Source organism: Amphiura filiformis, chromosome 14, assembly GCF_039555335.1.
Source record: "Amphiura filiformis chromosome 14, Afil_fr2py, whole genome shotgun sequence".
NCBI classification, from domain to species: domain Eukaryota; kingdom Metazoa; phylum Echinodermata; class Ophiuroidea; order Amphilepidida; family Amphiuridae; genus Amphiura; species Amphiura filiformis.
Window position 1 is genome coordinate 31,405,021 of NC_092641.1, and position 24,327 is coordinate 31,429,347.

Sequence of the window (24,327 nt, forward strand, 5' to 3'; positions counted from 1 at the left end):
ATGGTAAATCCACTATAGAGATTATACCCAGAGAGTACCAACTCAAAATTGCCAGGTGTCTAATGCTATGGTAAATCCACCATTTTGGTTTGGGGGTTTGTTGCTTATATAGGGCAAACAGTGTACCTCCAGCATATTTCGGCACAAGCCCTGAAATCAAACGATAATTTGTGTCTTTAAGCTTGAGCGTTATAAGTTTGTGCACTAGATGCTTAGGCAAAAAAAAAAAAAAGGTTTGTCTCAAAGCTTTGCTACAAGCGTTTGTAAAATCGCATACGATTTGACAAAAAAGAAATGCAGAATTTTTTTTTATTTCAAAATTTTTTTAGTTTTTCCAGAAAAATCAGCGAAAATCAGACTTTTTCTCAAAATAACATAAAAAAAATAGAAAATAAAAAAAAAAAAAAAAATTGCATTTCGCATTTGTTTTTAAATTTCTCATGAGCTTTGAGACAAATATTTTTTTTATTGCCTTAGCGTGCATGTTTGACACAACATGTGACATGCAGAATGCAAATCAAAGTTTGTTGTGTGCATAAGGGAAATTTTCCAGAGGTACTTGATTTGCCCTCAAAGAGCGACATGCAACATGGTGGAGTCTGTACTCATTGAATATACTTGATCTTGGCGCTTCATTATTATCTTAATGTTTGAAGTCATATATTGAAGATATTTTTGCTTGTTCGTTCAAAAACTTATTTTATAATCTTGCCGATGAATTTTCATATATTGAACTTGTTGAACTAAACCTGTTTAGCTTTAGTAATGAACCTGTTTCACTATATCCTTAAACTGTTTGTTGAATGCTAAATATGTTTTATATTAACTTTACACCTGTTCAATTATGCCAGCAATGTCTTGCATTTGTAGCAATCACCAAATATTTGCCTCCCTCCTACCCCTGTTTTGTTCAGTGCTTCGATGTTTTCGCTAAAAAAAAGCACCATACAAATGTATGTTTGAAAAACAAATCTTGCTCACGCTTCTACTTCAGCAAAGGGCTATTCCAGTTGAAATCCATACACCCCCTATGGAAGTCATGCCCATAATCTCCCACACAGGGGGTGTAGATTTCAAATGGTGTAACCCAGTCAGGTGACTCCATTTGAAATTCACACTCCCTGTGTGGAAGAGTAAGGTCATTTCTTCAATAGGGGATGTATGGATTTCAACTTTAATAGCCCAATCATGGCATCACCACTGGTTTCTCCGAAGTTTGTGGTTAAAAAGATTAGTCATTCAAAAGTTTGAACTACTCCACAGATGACATGTACTCAGTGAATTTTCCCACTGGTAACATTGGCTTCCCAACCTATTTTCGGGATGTTCTTCCACATGATCATCATTTGGGTTATTCCAGTTGAAATCCATACACCCCCAATCTTCCATACAGGTAGTATGAATTTTAAATGGGGTTACTTGAGTGGGTCACTCCATTTGAAATCTACACTCCCTGTATTTGAGAGATTAAGGTCATGTCTTCCATATAGTGTGTATATGGATTTTAACTGGAATAGCCCATTTGGAATACTCCAATCCTTGACCTCATAACATGTTTTGTTAACTGTTTTTAAATTATATTCAAGAAAAAAAACTGTTTTGAGGAGCCTGTAACACTGTAAACTGAACCAGTCATTTGGAGATAGGACTATTATGCTATTGAGCTTCTAATAGGCAAGACTTGTTACATCACAGATTCATATAGAGTTGTGAACACACAGTAGGGCACATTATCTTTGCAAAGCGCTTGTGACATGTTCAGGTAACAGAAATTGAATAAGCTTCACCCATTTAGGACATAAATATTGTTTAAAGGGAATCTGTACCATAAACTAATCAATGGCTATATAGTTGCAGCAATAATAAAAACGACAAACAGTAAAAGTCCCAAGCTTATATCGTCCAAATAAAGGAGAAATTCTTAATTCCTTACGACGATTAGCGCTGAGTTTGCGATCCATGGTGGCTGCCATATTGATACCCGATGTATTTTTATTACGCTGTAACGGTACCCCGATTTTGAAACCAGCGAAATCTGTGCCACGAGCCTCGTCCCTCGTGAACTTTGGTGACACGAAGCGAATACTACCAAAGTTCAGATTCAACATTCGTTCAAAAAAAACGCGACAATTTCTACCCATAAAACTACAGAAGAACATAAAAAAATGTATTTTAAGTAATATTTATGATCAACAATGTCTTTTGAGAACGAAAAGTAAAAACAGCACTAAAAACCAAAATTCGCTGTAGGGTCATGAATGCCATACAGCAAACACGCTTTCGCCGTGGGTCTGTGTGAAAGGTTACACTACCGTTTGTGGCAGAAAGGATTCACAAGCAGCTATCATGGCGGCTCCTTGAATCGCAGAAACAAAGGATTAAAAGTGCTTTTTCTTTGTTAGGAATATTCCGAAATTCATATAGACCGTCTGGTATGTTTAATTTAGGGGTATATAACTATATTAGCCATTGATTAGTTTATGGTACAGATTTCCTTTAATAAATATAGAACATGGAAAGAGAAACCCACAATGTACGTGCAGCAAAAACCTTCGCTCAGATTAGATCCGGGGACCTGTTTATATAGTAGTGATAAATATAAGATGGAGAAAACATACTTTTAATTTAAATGTTGATCTTATCATTATGGTTGTAGCAGAATGCCGAATATAGTGATTTATCCGTCATATTACGCATGAATTTTCTTGAACTTGAGGACAGGGATCTGACGCACCATTAACTAACCATGTATGCCGCCCTCTATTGCTCACTTCCCACGCTAAATAAATATGTTTTGCTCTTAAATAATTGATAGGCTTGTGTGATTCAAGAGAGGGCATGCGTAACATGATTTTAACAAAGTTTACGTACGACAACATAATTGGATATTCAGTGATTCAGAATTACTGTGTAATTTAGTAAGTTGAGATTTGCAAGTCGCACCCACTGTTTAGAGCGGTATTCGATTACTTTTTGCTTGTTAGGTATCCAAGGCTACTATGATCTGCCTTTTAAAACTTGAGATATATTATAAGCACATTTGTATAATTTGAAAGGTCACACAGAATGAATGTAGCAAGAAAATTTCACATCAATTTTGTTTATAGATATTGGTTTTGTTTCATTTTCATTTTCAAATAGTATTACTCAGTGAAACTGATTTAAATCGATATATACAATGTTAGTCAAACATAACAAATATAATTATAGTTTTAAATCTAGAAAATTGTATAACTCTATGTGTAAAAGGATACATGAAATGTCATCTAAGTGTAAAACTACCTAATTGTGATTTACTTGTGTATTAATGACTTTGATTTTGTATAAAGCAATGAATTTTAGTTCTTATTTTTAAGTTAGTGTGAAATGTAGATTTTTGGGTTGAAAATAAAGGTTGCAAGAAGTCTATCTGACGTTGCTGTTGTGCCTTATTTAATTGTGATCATTAATTTTGATTAATGTACGATCTTTTTAAATTTTGTTTTTTAAATTTTAAAGTTTGATTCATTTATTTCAAACCTGATTTAGCATATTTAGAATGTTTACACATGTCTCACACTTAAATGGAATTGGCCAAATATGTTGTTTTTGTCAGGTCAATAGAGAAATTTGGACACAATGTTATACTAACTAAGCCCCCCATGGCACTCGTGTTTTAAACGGCCAAAATAGCCAGTGGGATTTCTTTCACTTGACCTCGTTATTTCATCTTACAGTTATTAGTCCTAACTTACCCAAAAGACACAAAAAGCTACAGCACCAAGTAACTGCGAGAGCAAGTATCCCACATGATGCAAGTGCGTGATCATGTGAAAGCATATCGTTATGAATTCGGCAGACGGCCGAATCCGGATTCGGCTTTTGGTAAATTCATTTCACGCATGCATTACTTTTGAATTTGAGAACAAGGGATCAATGCTGTACATAATAGAGGGCAGCATATCAATTTTTTAACGGAGATCAGATGATAAGAGCATAGTAAGTATTCAAAAGAGGCGGTATACAGGGTTAGCTAACGGTGCATCGTGATACGGTCAACGAGGATAACCGTTAGAAAGTCGATATGCTGCCCTCTATAGGTAAAGTATTGATCCCTTGTTCTCAAATTCAAAAGTAATGCATGCATAAAATGAATTTACTAAAAGCCGAATCCGGATTCGGCCGTCTGCCGAATTCATAACGATATAATGGGCATGGAAAGCGTGGCCGGCCAAGGTATATTCTCCAGTGGCTCGCAATGGCCGTTTGTGTGTCTGAGGGGTCACAGGTTCAAAACTGCACCAAGAAAAAAATTTCTCTTCATCTTCATTCCTCCTTTCCCTCCCCTCCGCCAAAAGCCTTCAGGAAGTTAGGGTTAGTAATATTATTTAAACATTTTGGGTAAGGAAAAACAAAATTAAAATTTGACGGAAATCATAAGATTATTCACATTTTCCCCTTGGTCCAGATTTACAAGTTGGAAATATGTGACCATCCAGCACAACTGAGCCCTGAAGTCGCCAATCATCATTTTTGAGATATTCAACCAAAATATTCTGCTTGAAATTAGCTTTAAAATGATGTATATCATGTCTATTATATAGTACTTGACATTTAAGTAGTGAAAAATCAATAAAACAGTCAATAAATCCTTTGTTTCCTATTGTTTATTGTTAAGTTCAATGGAGCATATCTCAATAGTGGCACTGGCGACATCCGGGCTCAGTTGTGGTCACATATGCAGACCTTGGTGTATTGGAATTAGCATTTGGATTGCCTACATGGTGCAGATTTCATACAGACCTGAAACAAACCTTTAGTGAAAAACACTGAAAATGCTCAAAAAAAGCTGAAAAAATGTAAAATTTGGGTAAAATGGCTCAAATAAAAGAAAATGCATAAATTTGATCAACATAAAAATCTGAAATATGTTTAAAAGAGTAAGTTTCAGGTCTGATTACAGTAACAATCCAGAGTGTTGCCACTTGGAAACAAGTAAACACTGCACAAAAAGAAAGTCCACACTGTTTGGTCATAATTCTCAACGCGATTAAGAACATCAAAATTAACATGCTCCAATTTTTACTAGCTGCAGTTCGATACCTTGTGTCCAGGGTTTTCTTTAACGCACAAAACACGCGTAAAATTCAGGCACTTTGCTGACTCCTTCAAATCCAAAGTCCCAAAGTCCAACGCGTACAAAATCTTGAAACGTACGCGTTCAGATATTGCAAGATTTGAATAGAGAAACACCCGATATTGTGCATTTATTCTCGGCTTTTGGCATTTAGGACCTACTCCTGATATGTAGGGCCCCATCACATTTTGTCAGCATCGATCCATGCATGTTTTAGTGATTGCGAGTCTCTAAAATTGTAGAGTGTCAGTTTGAAATCTTGCAAATTGGGTTCAGGTCCTTTTTTCTGTTTAAATGATGCACCAAATGTCTTCAGTTGGACTTTAATTTGGCAAAATATTCCCTCTCATGGGGGAACATTCCCCTCAGACACCCCAATGCCTAGTGGATAAACAAGTGACCATTTTCGCATCGGCTTTCGACATTTGCTAATTTAGGCCCTATGTTTAACACAATTTATAGGCCTAATAGGGAAAACGTGACAACAAAGGCTTTATGGACCGTCATTTCACAATTTTCGGCTTTTCAACTTAAATTTTACACAGTAATAGTGCCAAAATGGTCCACCAAATCACTTCAATTAGGTCTTCATTTTGCACAAGTTTCTTACTTCTTTTATTATTATTATTATTATTTTAAATGTTATTATTTTCTTTTATAATTGCCCCCACCCCCTTCTGACTGCTCTAGATCCGCCACTGCTCCAAACAGTGGCGTATATTTCTTATTGAGTTGGGGGGGGGGGGGTGAAAAAATGTCTTGAAGTATAGTGAATCCAGCACCTTTTGGCAAAAGAATAAGTTTATGGTACAAAAAATGTTACCATTTTGAAGCTAAACTGTTGAAATATGGTGCAATAGTGGAATAAATTCGCACTAAGCGCGCAACAATTTGCACTTTTGGGACTAAAATTATCAAATATGAGGTTAATTTGGTCAGAAACCCACATACAGGCGTCAACATTGGGGGATGATTGTATGGACCATCCCCCTGGCAAAATATTGGGGGAGATCCCCCCCCCCGGATCTACATCTATGGCTCCAAAACACACATATTGTTAAAATGTCTTATTCCAAAAAAATACCCCTTGGGCAATGTTTTGACTCCTTCAGAGGAAAAATTCACAATTGAAAGGGTCAAAAAAATTTGAAAATACCCTTTCAGCAAAATGCTTAAAGAAAACCCTGCTTGTGTCTAAAGAATTTCAAATTATCTAGATTTCAATGATTTTGTGATGAAAATTGGTGTAAAATTAGTTGTTCTGAAATGTTTTACTTGCCTGAAGTGAGTAGCCAACAACAAGAGTATCAAATGGAAAGAGCCTGCACAGTACAGACCATGGAGAGAATTGTTTGGTTGCTCTCATTTGAAGTGAGTAGCCACAAAGTGTGTCATATATTGGAAAGAGCCTGCACAGACCATGGAGAATATTGTTTGGTTGCTCCCATCTGAATTAAGTAGCCATCAACACATGTCAATGCCATTTTGCGGCTGCATGCCAACACACCGCCCTTGTACGATTGTATTAATTAATGGAGGATCCGCTTGCTAAAAAAGTTTGCATCCGACCTCCATCAATTGAACTCCACACTGCCTGTGCTTCTTACACTATGCTAACCAAACATGGGCCATGGGGAGTTACATTGATGGGGACATCAATTGTCCCCATTGTGTTATATTGCTGGGGGTTCTGAACTTTTGTTGGGGTAGGGATGTGACTGGGACTTGGGAAAAAAAAGAATTTAAATCAAATTTGATGAAAAACACTTGAAACAAATTTTTGGAAAATTTTCAACAAATTTGGCTAAAAAAATAATGACAAATTTGCACTCTTTCAAGGAAATTTTTAAATAAACACCCTTTCTTAAACTTTCAAGAAATCGTGAGCCATCAATAAATCGCAGTGGCTGAAAATGTACCCCGAGTTAAACTAATTGGCTGAAAATGCACCCTGAATCTACCGCACATCCATGTACCCTCCTTTTCACTAAGAACCCCTACCCCAGGGTTATATTTTATGTATATGTCACATCTTCAAAGTGTTCATGTCACTACAACAAGAGAGTAAAGCAGTATGCAGACTCCAAGTATTAGATGTACAATATTGTATGTAACATATCTACGTTATTTAATCTATTGCCATTCTATTTCCAGTAATGTTTAAGTTCTAACGAATGTTTGATGACGTAAAATCGATATGTTACATATAATATCTGGTAAAAATATATTATTGATTTTACGTCATCAAACATTTGTTAGAACTTAAACATTACTTGAAATAGAATGGCAATAGATTAAATAACGTAGATATGTTACATTATACAATATTGTATGTCTAATAAAAAGTCTGCATACAGCTTTAAGGGCACAAACATAAGCAATGGCACATGAAAACAAATCACTTTCAAATTACAGTATTTTATTACTTTATAGTAATTATACCTACTTACAGGTTCACATATTAATATACACAAAGTATCAATACAATATTATTGCTTTTCAGGAGAAATGGAAGAAATATTGGAAACAAACACATTATTGCTTGAATGAAAACTGGACGGATCTATATATGTTTGGATTTTTCACATTCAAAAGGGTATTATTATTATTTTATAAACTATGTAAATTGTACTACAACTGATGAGCAAATGTATTGTACAAAATATCAAATTTACATAAGTTTTTATTAGAAATGGAAGAATTTGAGAGATGGCCGGTTTTAATGGACGGCTTATAAATTATTTAATGTTACTGATTTGGACGGAAAATTTATAGCTATAACAAAATCTAGCACACTTTTAGTTGACAATATTATAACAAGCATGTGTACTACATTTAATGTTGTAAACAAATTAATAAGACTTCACTGGACGGATATTTTGATGGAATGGTGAAAATTCTGGTGAATACATAATGGTGAAATAGATATTTGTGTACTTTTATAGGGTAATAGAACAAGATGTAAAAGTTATCAGTTAATTTCTATTTACAGCAGTAGGTCATTAAATTCTTATACTATGTAATGAATATTAAATCTGTTCATCTAGACTTAATATTTTTGATAGCAACAGTATTGCATCTCATCCAAGACGCATCATCAAGCTGAATGTCACAGGTCAATAGCTCAGTGCCTGATCAGTCAGCCTGACGATGCGTCTTGGATGAGACGTGATAATGTCGCTATCAAAAAAAGTAAGTCCTGAGGAACAGATTAATTTTATTATGTTTATCTACCTGGATGATTGAGAATATTCACAAATATACTTATACTATGTGTACAGGGTGTCCCAAAAGTAAGCTTATGATACAGGCTTATGATATGCTGAGTTGCCCACAACACCATACACATAAACAAATTACCTCTACTTTCAAAAAAATATATCAATTTATACCTGCCAATCCTAAAACCTCACAAATAGGGACAAATGGAAGAAAAAATCTGAAAATCGGGACATTCCTAAATTTCCTATACATTTCTATAGTGGTATTTTTGCAAAAATAGGGACACATGGTAAAATCGCTCCCTTTTATGCTTTTTGTTTTACAGTCCCTATTAAATAGGGACAGTTGCCAGGTATGCCAATTACATGTATTTCTTTCATCCGGATAAAAAAAAGGGGAATAATTATAATACTCATTGGCCAAAAAGACAGACAAGTGAGAAATGTGTATGCATTTGGTACTAAAACTAGGTATCCTGGGCTAAGTATCCCCGGATACAAAATCTGTGCTGAGCACTTGTGGGCTAATTTGGTCAGAAGCTTTCCGTGCTGAAACCTAGCCATTAATTACAACATTACCAGATTCCTAATGCTACCACTCTCAGAGGTACAATGCTGCGCAGGTACTTTGTGGCTTCTCTCGAGTAACAGTCCAATAGCAGTGTGTGATTCTGATGTGTGTACTCTAGTAGTACCCACACAGGAACTCTAGAGTACCAATGAAGTAGCTGAAGAATGAAGTGGCAGTGTACCTCTGGTGGCAGCAGCAATTGGTAGTGAAACTATATGCCTAAGACTTGCTAAGCACTTACTTGGGTCTAAAAACTTTGCTTAATTAGCACATACTTTTATGCTAAAACTATTGCTAAGCACTTTTGAGCTTACCTGGTCTAAAACCTTTGCTAATAAATACACGCTGTACAAAATAACAAGTTTTTTCAAGACTATAAATTCATCTTCCGTAAATTTATTTCCTATGACCCCCCCCTGATGGAAATACAGCAAAACAAAAGCATCTTTAGACAAACTGCAGAAAGCATGCTTTTTCACTGCAGGAAGTACCTTTTTTTCACATCTGCACAGCTTTTCTGTTCACATCAACAGCCCATGTGAGTTATGTCCCCTCGCTGCCCAGATGCCATGGTATTTACTCAGATTATATCAGTTTATATTTACAAAATAATATCCATAATATACATCTATACATAACAGTTTTGGAGCTAGTTTTGCAAGGTAATGACAGGAGCGTTTATTCTTCTCTCGACCTCGGCACAGTATTTCTCTGGCACACCGGCTTCCCTGTATTAAGAATGAAAAAGAGGATAAGGAGGATTTAGAAGATTTTTTTTGCAAAAGTACCTTGTTTATATGGATATGCACTGATGGAAACATTATAGGCAAACAAATCTACATTTTAGTCATTGGATTGCGTTTCATGCCACTGACGAGCTGTACACAAAATTCCTGTTGAAATCCATACACCCCCTGTAGAAGACATGATTTTAATCGTCCACACAGGGAGTGTGTATTTCAAATGGGGTAACCTGAATGAGTGAATCCATTTGAAATCTACACCCCCTGTGCGGGGTAGATTAAGGTCATGTCTCACATACGGATTAGCCCAACCATTGTGTCTTTGTGCTGCTGAGGCTGAGCCTTAGGCTATCTATAAAGATGCAGTTATTCATTTGTCATGGACATATGGACATAAGTCTTTGTGCTACTGAGCCCTGAGCGATCTAGATGCAGTCATTCAAAGGGCAGCTCATGGGCATATGTCTTTGTGGCTGATGAACATTGTGTCTTTGTGCTGCTGAGATTGAGTCCTATAAAGATGCAGTCATTCATTTGTCATGGACATAAGTCTTTGTGCTACTGAGCGCTGAAAGATCTAGATGCAGTCATTCATAGGACAGCTCATGGACATGTGTCTTTGTGGCTGATGAACATTGTGTCTTTGTGCCATTGAGGCTGAGCCCTAGGCTATCTAGATGCAGGCCATCATTTGACATGGACATAAGTCTTTGTGCCACTGAGCCTGAGCAATCTAGATACAGTCATTCATAGGGCAACTCCAGGACATTGTGTCTTTGTGGCTGATGAACATTGTGTCTTTGTGCTGCTGAGATTGAGTCCTATAAAGATGCAGTCATTCATTTGTCATGGACATAAGTCTTTGTGCTACTGAGTGCTGAAAGATCTAGATGCAGTCATTCATAGGACAGCTCATGGACATGTGTCTTTGTGGCTGATGAACATTGTGTATTTGTGCCATTGAGGCTGAGCCCTAGGCTATCTAGATGCAGGCCATCATTTGACATGGACATAAGTCTTTGTGCCACTGAGCCTGAGCAATCTAGATACAGTCATTCATAGGGCAACTCCAGGACATTGTGTCTTTGTGGCTGATGAACATTGTGTCTTTGTGCTGCTGAGATTGAGTCCTATAAAGATGCAGTCATTCATTTGTCATGGACATAAGTCTTTGTGCTACTGAGCGCTGAAAGATCTAGATGCAGTCATTCATAGGACAGCTCATGAACATATGTCTTTGTGGATGATGAACATTGTGTCTTTGTGCTGCTGAGGCCGAGTCCTAGGCTATCTAAAAAGATGCAGTCATTCATTTCTCATGGACATTAAGTCTTTGTGCCACTGACCCCTGAACGATCTAGATGCAGTCATTCATAGGGCAGCTCAAGGACATGTGTCTTCGTGCCAATGAGCCCTGGGTTATCTAAATGCAATCATTCATATGGCACCTAATAGACATGTCTTTGTGCTGCTGTACCGTGGGCTATCTATATGCAATCATTCATGTACGTAATGGAGATACGTCTTTCTGCTGCTAAGTGAGTCATCGATAAGAATAGTCAATAAAAACATTTCTCTTTTACATTTATCTTACCTGAGTTCTTTTAATTTCTTGCCCTTGATGTTATCCAATCTAGCTCTCCTTGCATTAGCCTCCTCTTTAATCTTCACACCCTCCTCGAAGAAAGCATTCCTCTCGCCGACCTTCAGCTGTTCCTTCTGACGTATCTGCTTGCGCACATCTTCTGCGTGGTCAAGACGCTTGTAGTGCTGATCCGCTTCCTCTCCTTTTTCTTTGTCCATGGCTTCTAGCTGCGCTCTGTGATTAATGTCAAATGTAGATGATTAGAATTAAAGCGGAGTGGAAACATTGATTGATGTGATCATTATTAAGTTTTCTAACAAAACATATTTTCAATGCTAGACCTGGACAGTACCAACAGCTATCACACTAATATACACATGTATTTTTTAGCTATTTATGACATAGATCTTCTTTTCTTTATCAAATTTTTCAAAAGGGGGGTGCACCAAATTGACCAATTCAGCATCCAAACGATGAAAGTCCAAACCTTCTCACGCAGCACAAAATAATTTGAAAGATTAATTTAAGACCGATATTCAACTTCATTATATCCAAAATTAATTAGTGGTAGGCCCTATTTGTGCAAATTTGTGTGCGCTCCATGCGCAATTGTTTCAAGGATGGGGGAAGGGGCACCATTATGTATCCTTGCCTCCTTGGGGTGCCATTATGTATCCTTAGCCCTTGGCGCCATCACCCCTAGCTATGCCACTGACAAAGTGACCTAACTCTGATATCTACCATAAACAGTAGCGCTTTCGGAATAGGTAAAAAGCGCCATACAGACTGAAATATGACTTACTCCAAGACTCGTTCAAACTCTGCTCTCTCCCTCTGAGCCTCCACAGACATGAAGTGTTCCTTGTTGCGGACTTGGACCTCACGTGCGATCTTCAACATCTGCTCTGTCTCCGCCTTCTTGACGGCATCTTCCTTCTCTTTCTGTCTCCATTCACGTTCTCGTTGCTCCTGGTTACGCTTAGCTCGGAGGGCATCTTTCTCGGCTTGGTAATCCTTGGCTCGTTCCTGTCACATTGCAAAAAATAAAATAATTATTGTAAAATCATCAGTATTGTTTCCAGTTGATCCCTTGTTTCTTCCCTTTTCTTTTTACTAGACTTGTTTCATCTTCTTGGCACTAAAAAATCAAATACGGATAGTGATCTGAAATATTGACCTAAATTCCATTTGAACTCCATACACCCCATATGGAAGACATGACCTTAATCTCCCAAACAGGAAATCTAAACTCCTTGTGTGGGAGATTAAAGTCATGTCTCTCATATATGGGGGTGTATTGGATTTCAACTGGAATAGCCCCAATGTGTATACATGTACATGGTTTGCATAAACAAAATTTGTGCAAAAATTGTTCAACTCAAAATCTCTGCATGCCTCTTTAACATTTTTCAATCAACATTAGGCTGTAAAAAATTACCTTTTGGTTCTTGTCCCCTCCTAACTGAATTTCTGGGACTAGTCAGATTGTTTATTTAGATTTTTCAAAAAAATTAAGACTTTGGAATACTTGAAAACTTTATACAGATAAATATGTTCACTAGAGAACACAGATCACTTTTGTGTCTTTTCATTGGTACTCTAGGGTTTTATCCTCAGAATTTCACATTGGTAAAAAAAGAAAAAGGGTCTCCTCATTTTCCTCAAGCTTTTTGACAAAGACCAAAAACTGCTAACAATGCCAATTTTACATTGAAAAAAAAAACTCCCTCCCTGATCAATTCATGAAAATCCTTTGGACGAAAACCAAAAAAATAACAAAAAAAATTGTATGTTGCATTACTAACCTGTTGTGCCCTGAGTCGAGCAATTTCTTTTTCCTTTTCAATTTTGATCTTCTCTTGTTCGGCTTCAAAGGCAGCTTCTCTGGAAGCCTTCTGCTTCATGTACTCGTTCACTTTGAGATCGGCAAGCTGCTCTTGTTCTTCTTTACGTTTCTTCATATGTTCCGCTTCCTCGTTGGCACGGGCAATCTCAGCTTGTGCTTCCAGGGTCATGATGTGCTTTTTCTTCAAGTCCTGTTGTTTGTGTTTGAGATAGATAACAAAAATCAGGTAAGTCAGGTAATTTAGGTTTAATTACTGTTATTTGAGTTAGTCGTGTATGTGTGTAACAGTTGATCATTCATAGACATATGTGTAACAATTGATCATTCATAGACACAGCCCTCGAATTAAGGATCTGAAGGGGCACGGCAACTTTTTTAGGGCAAGTTGACAATTGCCTTGGATTTCCATTGAAAAGGCGAGGCAGCACGGCAATTTGTAATATTTCAAAAGGGCATCACGGCAACTGTTTAAAATTTGAGAAGGGCACCAAGGCAATTTCTCAAAAGTAAAGAAAACTCACGTTAGCAATCATGATAGATGATTTTAGTGCTTATCGAACATTGGTCTTAATATTGAAGTTCGCAAGTATACAATGCGGAAAGAATTGGGGAATTCCCTTTTATTTCAGTCTGTAGCTATATCGATTTGGATTAGGTTTATACTTGTGTGCAGGGTATACCAGAATTATTCTGTCCTTTCTAACACCAAAGGTTAAGGTATTTTCCTTAAAAAATGGCAAAATATAAATATGCAAATTAGCTCATTATAATATATGTAAATGCTACATCAGCATCCCCTGGACATCATCAGCTATCACCACATGCATTAATCATAAAGTCATTATAGTCTACTCTACTGATGAGCTTAATCATGTTCGCAAATATTTTGATATGAATGTAGGCCTATACTACAAAACAGGTTTCCTTATTTGGTAAAATATGCAAATTAGCTCATTGAAATATTTAGTGACTATGACTGAATGCACTAAAAATATATTTTTAATTCAATGATATAACACAATAGATTTGAAGTTGTTTTACTCCACCAGAAAATGATTTTGGGCAAAAAAAACAATTTAACACCATGGAATTTATAATCATGTCTAAGTGAGGGTATATATATGAATCCAACAGATATAAGAATTAATTCGAAAATGTTCAGAAATCAAATAATCAAATTATCTTAATTAGGCATAGTGTCCTTTCAAAAAGGTCATGGAAGGGAAAATAATAAATGTAAACAGTTAGAAAGTCAGCAAAAGTGACCTTGAGCTTAGCATAGGTCATAGGTGTCCCTTCAAAAGGTCATAGAAGGGGAAATAAATGTACATAGAAGTCGGCAAGACTCATCACAAAGGAGTGCACAAAGGGGTTGTCGGCAAAACTGTCTTCGGAGGTCAGCTTTGAGTTTAGCATAGGTGTCCCTTCAAAAGGTCACATAGAGGGGGAAATAAATGTAAATACAAGTCGGCAAGGACCTTAGAACTCATCACAAAGGAGTTCACAATGGAGTGGTCGGCAAAGTCCTTTGAGGTGCAGGGCACCGACGGCAACTTCTTTAGAGGGCACGGCAAGTGACTGCCGTCGGTAAAGGACATATTTTGAGGGCATTGCGGCAGTGGGGTTGGGCACCCATGCCGTCGGTGCCGTGGGTTAATTCGAGGGCTGCATAGACATATGTGTATGCTGACTCGCTGAGTGTATATCCATATCAAAAGAATGCACTTGTCAGCTGCCACTTGTTTCTCTTTTTGCCTAATAGCTAGGAATAAATACCAGACTCATCGCAATTGGAGGTCACTTCAAATCATCCCCAAGTCACATGGCTTAGGAATGGTCTCAGTATTCCTAACCCATGTGACTTGGGGATGATTTGAAATGACCTCCATCCACATAAAATGAGTCTGGTTTTTATTCATTTAGAACAACCATTATGTAAAAAGAGACACATGTAGCAGCTGACAAGTGCATCCTTTTGATATGGATGTACACATACATCAGTACCGTACCATAACTGTATTTCCTAAATAGCTAAAGTAAATTCAATGATTTAAAAGGAAGTTTCAAATTCAATATATATATCCTTGCAAGTAATCAAAGGAACCAAATTAAACAAAAGTTTTCAATACTTATGTGGTCTACGCTGTGCCTTGAGCGTATACACATATAGAAGTGATAAACAATCACGCTGATTGGCTGATCAACAGTCATGACAACAAGACGGTTGATCCATCGGTCATCGTCGCATAGAAAGGAAGGAGACCTCTTTCATGCGATCGATCATCACCATCATGCACGCAGACCACAAAAGTATTAAATAGTTTACCAATTTCTCAGAAGCACCCCGTATATGCTTCAGTCTTTATGATAACAACAAATAAATACGATACTAACCTCAAGATCTTCTCTTTGTAATTTTTCTAAATATTTCAGCCTCTGTAAAGCTTCCTGGTCTTTGCGTTCTTGATCTAGCGCCCTCTCTTCTTCACGCTGAGCAATTTGATTGAGAACCTTGGATGCACCTCTGTAAATGAAAAGTAAAAGATATTAGGCTATTTCTGTTGAAATCCATACACCCCTATTGAAGACATTACCTTAATCTCCCACACAGTGGGTGTAGATGGAATCACACATTCAGGTAATCCTATTTGAAATTCACACTCCCTGTGTAGAAGATTAAGGTCATGTCTGCCATATGAAATGTGTGGATTTAAACAGGAATAGCTCATATTGTATGATCCAAACAGCCCCTTATACCAAGATATGCATGGAAACTGTAAAATGCTTTCAAAAGTTTGCAATCACTTTTTTCCATGTTTATTATCTTGAGCTTGACCGTACAAGCAAACACAGATAACAAAACAAAATATTAAATTCTTGATTGATCTTTGTAACCAGGGAGCACCAAGACTAGTGTTCACTGAACTCTACCATCCTAACCCGTATTCCTAACCAAGAGTGAAAATAAGAGCTTTTTTACCAGGACTCAGTTTGGGAAAAAAGTAAGTCCTGGTTCTTTTGAATTTAGTCAGAACGACTAGGATTCACTTTAGTCTAAACAGGACTCACATTTTTTTACTAACACTCATAAAGTCAAAATGTTCTAATATATATCCAATGGCACAATTCAATAGTAAAATTGCTCCAAAAACAAAATGTACAGTCTACAGAAAAAAAACTTGACTTACTCATATCTTTCTCTTTTCCTTTCATTTTCAATTTCTTCCTGTAATTCCAGCGCCCTCTGCCTTTCTAATTCCATCATGATGTCTAATCTTTTCTCTTCTTCTTGATATTCATCCTTGATCATGCCTTTCTCTAACATTTGAGCATCACGGATGGCATGACATTTAGCATTTAACATGAGCTGTGTACAAAAGAAGTAAAAACAAAAGGTTATAATGACATCATAAAAGGTTGTCTCAGCATACTGAACATTATAGTCCACAGAGAATGAGAGACTTTCCTCAGATTATGCATATTCATCATGCAGCAAGTCAACCTGATTCTAGTAAACTCAGGCTTGTATCGAGTCAGGATTATTTGGGACATGTTGGAGCTAAAAAGTGGACCTTTAATGAATTTTCCTTCAAAAAAAGGGCTGGCTGATTTTAACATGGTTACATGGACCTTTTTGATTTTCCCTTTCAAAAAATGGCTGAATGTCAACAGTTTTTACAGGAGGAGGGTTGCATACCTGATACCTCCTATGGCTTTGAGCAAGATAGTTGAGAATCAATTATGATTCAGTAAAGTTTGATGAAATTGCATCCCTGGTGGTTATTTTCTAACAACTCCCCAGTTACACCTAGGTGTGGCGAGGCATGTGCAGGTAAAGAGGTAAGTCTGGGGGTTTGTTCAGTCAGTTCAAATAGCTATCGATGTAGCCAGGTAAGTAGGTAAGTAAAACACTGTATCTGTAAATATACACATAGCACAGTCTCAGTGCTCCCATAAATAAAAAACTAAAAAATACAAAACTACATGTCCAAAATTTAGCCCTGAAAATATAAACCACACCTGTGGATTCTGGGGGTTCAATCAGTTCATATATTAATGTAGCCTTGATTTATTAGTCTGGTCTTGCTTTGAGTTCAGAGAACTTATTCAAGCACTGTTTTTAGAATTTAGCAGATGTGTATATTCATATCAAACTGATGCACTTCGTGGCTGCTACATGTGTCTCTTAATTGAACATAGCTTGGAATAAATACCAGACTCATCTCAAGTGGATGTTAACATCATATCATCCCAAAGTCACATGGTTTAGGAATACAGAGATCATTCCTAAACCATGTGACATTAGAATGATTTGAAGTGACTGCTACTTGAGATGAGTCTGGTATTTATTCCTAGTTATTATGTAAAAAGAGACATAATTATGTAGCAGCTGATAAGTGCATCGTTTTGATATGGATGTACACATATGTCACAGGCATTGATTTTGCCTGTCCCAGGAGCAAACTGTCCGTCCAAAATGACAGGTGGGTGGGCGGCTAGCAAACATCCTGACAACATTTTTACTTGGAAGCAAGATAAAACACTTACTTCATTGAGATGTTTGATTTCATCCTCCTGTTCCTCCCTCTGTTCTTTAGCTTTCTGTAAGAGATACTCTGCCTTCTCTCGCGCCTCTTCCTCAAGATCATTCAGCTTTTCATTCTTTTGTCGAGTTCTATCCAGTGATTGCATCTGTAGTTTAAGTTCATTACTCTTTTCCTGTGGCAAATAATAACAATTAATTACATTATAAAAATAAAATATGATCAAATTGGACCCTATATTAACCCCATGAGAACTACCTGCCGATTGGCAAAAATGAGTATTGTGCCCAATTTTGAACCAATCAAGGAACGTAATTAATAAGATCATCTGCAAATGCAAGTTTGACCATAAATAGTTTAAAGCCTAGTTATAATTGGCAATTGAAATTGAAATGAGCATTTCAAGTTATCAACCAATCAGAAATGCTGTTAGATGACCAGTATATTTGAACTCACCTCAGCGGCTTTCTTCATCTTTTGCATCTCTGCAATCTCTGCCACACGTTCTTCTGATGAAAGCACCCTAGATGCATATAAGATTCTCTGGAATTCATTAGTAGGTAAGACCACTGACTGACCTGAAGGATCTTCACGAGGAACTCTGAAATGAAGACAAAACATTGTTTGACATTAGTTTAGCTCCCTCCCAATCGACAAAGACTCATGGAAGCAAACCAGATGGATTAGAGAAGCAATGTGGATCAGAAAACTGGGGGCCAACGTTATCAACCGCGATGAAGGGACATACTCACTCAATCATTGTTTGACATATATTGTAAGTTGGTTGTCAGAATTTCTCAATATTGTAGTTTGCAAGTAGAGCGAATTAAAAAGACTAGTTTGCGAATGACATCCTGTCAATCGGACCAAAAATGCAGTACTGCGCAGGTCAGCAACAAATCACGCCATGCCTTTGCCCTTATCAGAGGTGTAAGCGAGGTAACGCATCCACTCCCTGAAAAACATGCGAGCCAAAGGCGAGCACCTCGCCAAATTTCCGGAAGTGCACGGGGACTTGTCCGGCGAATAGGCTGCAGGGTATCACCCCCTCAAAAATTTTTTCCAAAATCATCCAATCCCGAAATGTAAAAAAAAAAAAACCATTTATGTCTTATGTCAGACACAAACTAGTCTTTTTAAATTTGGTCTTCAATTATAGTTGAGACAGGAAAAATGGACGCAATACAAGCAATGAAATATTGGGACAAAATGGGGTATAAAATTATGGCGTGTATGTTTCTTCCAGAACGGATAGGAATATCCGGTATTCCGGGTCATTCCATAGGTTGACTGGCGGTGTGTATTCTCAGATGTGGGCATCACCAGGGTCTGGTGCCATGAAGTGAGTACATGGTGTTGTCATATCGATTTTACTGCTCAAGAATAAAGCTTGGTCAGATTGAAACAAAATGCACATTTTCACATGTTAGTCCTGAGCCAGTGGTCATTTGGGAGTCCATAGATGGGACTAAGTTGCAATTTTGTCTCATTTGGAAAATTTGGCCAAGATGCCACATTGCCACTGTTTCAAGTTTCTATCAAACCATAGAACTTGCCATTTAACTGAAATCAAAACTGGTTCACAAACAAAAATTCCAAGCTTGCTTCACCAGTACAGATATAAATAATGCACAAAAAAGTATCCCCTTGTACAAATGTATTAAAACTTTACAACATATCATGTTGCAACTAACAAAATTTGCAGTTTATTTGGATTTTAATTATTTCCAATTAACTGTGCTCAAATTTACAACCACACATTTTTTATGTGTTTTTATAAATGAAGAGCTTTGTTGCAAAACCCCTTACATCCACTTCTTGCCCAATTTTGAAAACACATAAAAAATCACTGATATACTTGTAAGGGGGTTTTCAACAAAAGCAAGTTTTGGCGGGATGCTTGGGTAGAATGAGCATCCCGCCAAAAACTGCTTTTGTTGGAAACCCCTTACAAGTATTTTGTTGATGATTTTCTGATGTGTTCTCAAAATTGGGCAAGTGGATGTAAGGGGTTTTGCAACAAAGCTCTTCAAATGCATCCCCAAGAGTTATTTCTGAAGTTGAATATTTTTATCTTTTATTTCACTCTTGCAAATTCATTTTTTTAATCTTGAAAATTTTACCCAGACTTACATTAAATTTCTAATTAAATCCTTTGTAATAACTTGTATTTCTTTCTTCTCTTTCCTTTTGCTATTTTTTGCTGATGATGAGGGCGACCCTCTCTGTGTATTGACAACTTCCTGTGTTGGTGAGTTCTGCGCTCTAGATCTAGCTGCTCTATTTGGTTCCCCGAATAGAGATTCATCTACATTGGACGTCTTGCTGACTGTGTAGTACTGTCTAGTCTTGGCACGGCGGGCGGATGAAGTGCTGCTGCCCGCAGAGTCCATACTTAAAACACTTCTTGGCTATAGAAAGAAGAGGGAAAAATCGAATCAATGTGTAAATATGTGTTATATTGTGTACAGTGGTGCCACGTACCAGGGGAAGCATTAATTCCAAGGGTCTCAGTCAAAATACGAAATCGGGAAAATGTCCACTTTTTATGGCAAATTTTAGGCAAATTTGCCTAAATTTTTTTACAGATTTTTGCCCTTGCCTTGCCTGTTATTTCTGGTACTGCCAGTGTGAGTGTTGGTAAAACCAATGCCAGGCTTTTTGCTGATTTTAATTTAGATAGTGAGTACCGGTAGCACTAATACCATGGCATGATGACAGTACGTACTGCAATGGTCATTATTATGTTGGGGAATAATGTACGGTAATGCAAGTACATGTAGGCTTAGATTACAGCATCTTCATGATGTTTTACGAGACTATTAATGAGTGATCAGCTTTGTTTTACTTTCCAATTTGTCAATGATTACAGCTCACAGTCACAGCTCTATCCTCAATCAGTTAATGAGTTTTTTTTTTGGCTACCTATCATTGGACCAATGTAAGGTTTGTTTGTAGTTGACAACAAGTTTAACCTTGTGGAGAAAGTTTAATTTGATAAATTAGTAATTTTAACCTTATCGGATGGTCTAAAAGTCAGGATCCCCACTGGAAATATGGTGATCTTTTCTTTTAGACCACCCGAGCTATATAAGGTTAAAACTACGAATTTATCAAATTAAACTTTCGCATCAAGGTTAAACATGTTCTTAGCTATACAAACATACCTTTTATTTCGTCTAACAAGTTTCATTTTGTTCCAAAATCCATGTTTTTATCGCAATTTTTGACGTAAAAGAGCGGAATACAAAACCGGACTCCAAAACTTTCGTGCAGCACGAGCGCTTGTTGTACGCTTCGTTCTGACGGTGATTTACGCTCGCGTATCAAGCATTTTCAAGCGTGTTTGACAGTAATTTACTGCATGACGCAATTGTACATTTATTCAAGATGGCGAATTTCTCCAAAACACAATGTAATTTACTTTGAAAAAATCCCTCATTTCACAAATTCTTTGCATCTTTCCACTCATCTGATCATCTTTTTATGTGACGGAAGTTATGCTGATTTTATGAAGGTATGTTTCTTGCTTTTCCGATAATTTTTTTATTGTGTTTTGAGACAAAAACTTCCATAGCAGAATAGCTGTTTTCACTTGTTTTCAAAAAGTTGTTTTAATCTTGTTTTTTACCCCATAATTTCCCTCATTTATCGAAGCCCTGCCCTCCTTCCAATACATTAAACCTTGACTTCAAAGTGTTTGGCAACTGTTTAACCTTGATGCAAAATTAAACCTTGATGCAAAAGTAATAATTTAGTCCCTATATAGCGAGGGTGGTCTAAAGGAAAAGATCGCTGGAACTATCTCAAATTGAGTCAGAATCAGTGTCAAGCATTATATCATACAATGGAAAGTACCGGTAAATAAAACCGATCACTACAGGTACCGGGGTATAGCACCCGAAAAAGTTGCTCTGTCAAATGACACGTCGGCGAATTGTTAGCATCTAGTTTTAAATAGAAAACTCTGAAGATATACAGGTATGTCATCAAAATAAATTTTGGTAACATTAAACTTCACACAGAATTGTTTTAATGTTTTGGAAAATTAGTGAAGTAGATATCGTCCCACATTATCTCAATCCACTCACTCTATCGGACCATGGCGTTGGAGTTGTCGTGGTCAGTACATGAGTCATGAGACTGATGAGTAGGCCTATAGACTAGTATATTATTAAACGTAGGCCCAATAGATCTCTTGATCAAAAATACATTTATGTATAAGGGCACACATGCCATGCATGAGTGTGCTGTAAATGCACTTCATTTTCCACCCCCGTAAAATTTCAAAATGCCACAACATCAAACATGCCAAAAATTTCCCCCAGCTTTTGTCATGTTTGTCCCCACCACCCCTGAACCCTAGTCCGAATAATCAGACCCAGAACAAAATATTAATTTCTGACATGATCCTGTACTGGGTCTGAACTGTTTCCATATGAAATCTTGATGTAGGTCGTGCGCAATGAATTGGGGGCCAAATGCGTTACATACTAAAAAATTGAACAATTTGCATGTTTTTGTACTTAGACTGATCTAATTCATAAACTGTTCATCAAAACCCTATAAAATTATATATCACTGTAAAGCTTAGGGTATCAGGGATACACATGTACAAACAATTGGTCAATATACAGGGTGCCACAAATGTCATATAGGGTGGAAAAGTTAAATTTTGGTTCAAAAAGTATACAATTTTGTTCCTCTCTTATTTACTAGCAAAAATTCCTGTTCTGCTGAAACCTTTTTAGATGTGCTAATAACATTGTAGGCTTCCAAAAAAAGCAAACTTGTAATGATGAGTTATGTTGCCCAACTGAGATACAGGGTGTTCAAAAGTCGTACATAATTTTTATGATTTTTATTACATAATCAATCAAAACTTTTTTTCCTTCATGACCTACACAAAAACCAATGGCATATTTGAATTCCTCATCAAATTTCCATCCAAAAAATATAAACATTTACAGCAGTAGGGTAACTCCTTCAAGAAATATGACCTTTGGAACATTTCGGAGCATAAATGAATACTTAACACAGTAGCATTATAGGAAAAGCCTAGAACCCATGACACAGAATGCAGCACACTTGCAACAAATTAACTTAGCTTGGAGTAAAACTGGTCACATTTCAAACTAGACATAAATACCAAAACAATGGTACATAATCCATCTCAATACCTTACTGGGTTATGAAGTTACAGTAAAAAATATATTTGTGAGGCGCTAAAAATCAATATTCCCTATACTTTAACACATGCCTCAACCGTAGGATCCTCAACCGTAGGATCCTCCACCCCTGACTTCACATCATTTGAACTGCAATATCTCAAGAAGTAAATAAAGTGTGGTGTTCTTTCTTTCCACAATTTGAGCTAGATAAATAAGCAACAAAATGAGACCAAAACTAGTTCAGTACCCCTCTCCATTCTTGAGATCTAGGACAAAACGTCCTGAATAAAATGAAAAAATGTAACGCCTCCACCTTTTCCAATACCCCAATTCATGACGCACGACCTGTAGGTATCCTAGGTGAATTCAAATTTGCCATCAAATTGCATCGTTTTATATATCAAATTAAAGCCCTTGAGTAAACTAAGCCAAAACTGAAAACCTTTTTTTTCATAGCACTTTCCGTAGCAAAGTTACATCTTGTCAAAGATTGACTTTCATCAAAAAAGATTCAGCTAGCAAAATTCCCCAAAAGCGGCATTTCGGGGTGTTTCTAGATCTTAGTCTCATGGCGATGGCAGCTTTTTTAATGGAACTGCTATCAAAATCCCTCTAAAATTCCATGTGCGACTTGATTATCACCATAAAAAATCATATATTTGGGTCAAGTGAAGTATAGAAAACATATTTATGTAGGTTTCCTTCACCCACCTATTCTCGAAAAAAATTCAAATTTCTATGTAAATATGCATTGTGTTGGGGCCCCGGTCTCGGCGAATTAGCTGACTAGTAAATGTGTTAACTAAGGTTTGCCTAGGTTACCTACTTGATGGCAAATTGGACAATAGAAGCACATGGATCTACGTGACAGCTTTTTAATCCCTATTCATGTTACGTGAATCACGCTATTGTGGACCATCCTTCTGATACTTGAGTGTTTGGACAAGCGGGATGGTCTTTTGTCTACCTCTCTGTTTGTAAACAAACCAGGAGGTCGAAATCGTCCTCCTCGCCGAATACGCAAGTCGGCGTAATAGTACGGCACTACCCTGAACCTTGCCCAATTTTTGGGAATGAGATCCCAAAAAGATATTAAAATAATAACTTTACACAACCACAAGTGGACTCAGTTCAATGTATAAAGCAATAAAACAATGAAAAGCATTCATTTTTGGTAAGCTTAAAAATGAAAAATCTCTTGCAGATTTGCACACACAAACATTTCATGATTTGAATTTTGAAACATAACAATTACAATAATCTGATTTTAATCATTCAAATTCAAAACTAGGCCAGAAATTAAACTTTTGTAGATCAAGTAGATTTATGGGTTGTCTACTAACAAGTAACTTACCATTTTTATAAGTTGTTTATTGCGTTGTTATCATGAAATTGTTTCTTTTTTTCGCCTTTCCCTTCTGTTGATCTCTGTGTTGTCACTGCTTTTCGCTTCATCACCTATCTCGCATGCGCATAATTATTTACATGCCCGTCTCCTTGGCGACCAGGGCGGAACCTTCCCATCATACA

General features: G+C 37.0%; 1 protein-coding gene across 1 annotated transcript; it reads right to left on the bottom strand.

Moving 5' to 3' along the window:
• Positions 1-7,514: 7,514 nt before the first annotated feature.
• LOC140169961 (cilia- and flagella-associated protein 45-like) lies at positions 7,515-24,300 on the bottom strand. The gene is made up of 10 exons (XM_072193271.1): positions 24,152-24,300; positions 19,760-20,037; positions 18,083-18,227; positions 17,631-17,801; positions 16,271-16,449; positions 15,477-15,606; positions 13,042-13,272; positions 12,039-12,262; positions 11,246-11,470; positions 7,515-9,636 (listed from the first exon to the last, which is right to left on the bottom strand). Exons 1-10 carry the CDS (start codon positions 24,152-24,154, stop codon positions 9,558-9,560), a joined length of 1,665 nt encoding a protein of 554 aa, XP_072049372.1. The 5' UTR covers positions 24,155-24,300; the 3' UTR covers positions 7,515-9,557.
• Between the last annotated feature and the right edge of the window lie 27 nt (positions 24,301-24,327).

Excerpts from the sequence above, each read along its gene's own strand:
- LOC140169961 (XM_072193271.1), bottom strand. Across the intron at positions 16,450-17,630 it reads AAATCAAACATCTCAATGAA|CTCATGTTAAATGCTAAATG; the intron begins GTAAGTGTTTTA and ends TTTTGTACACAG. Across the intron at positions 11,471-12,038 it reads GAGTTTGAACGAGTCTTGGA|AGCGCAGCTAGAAGCCATGG; the intron begins GTAAGTCATATT and ends CATTAATCACAG.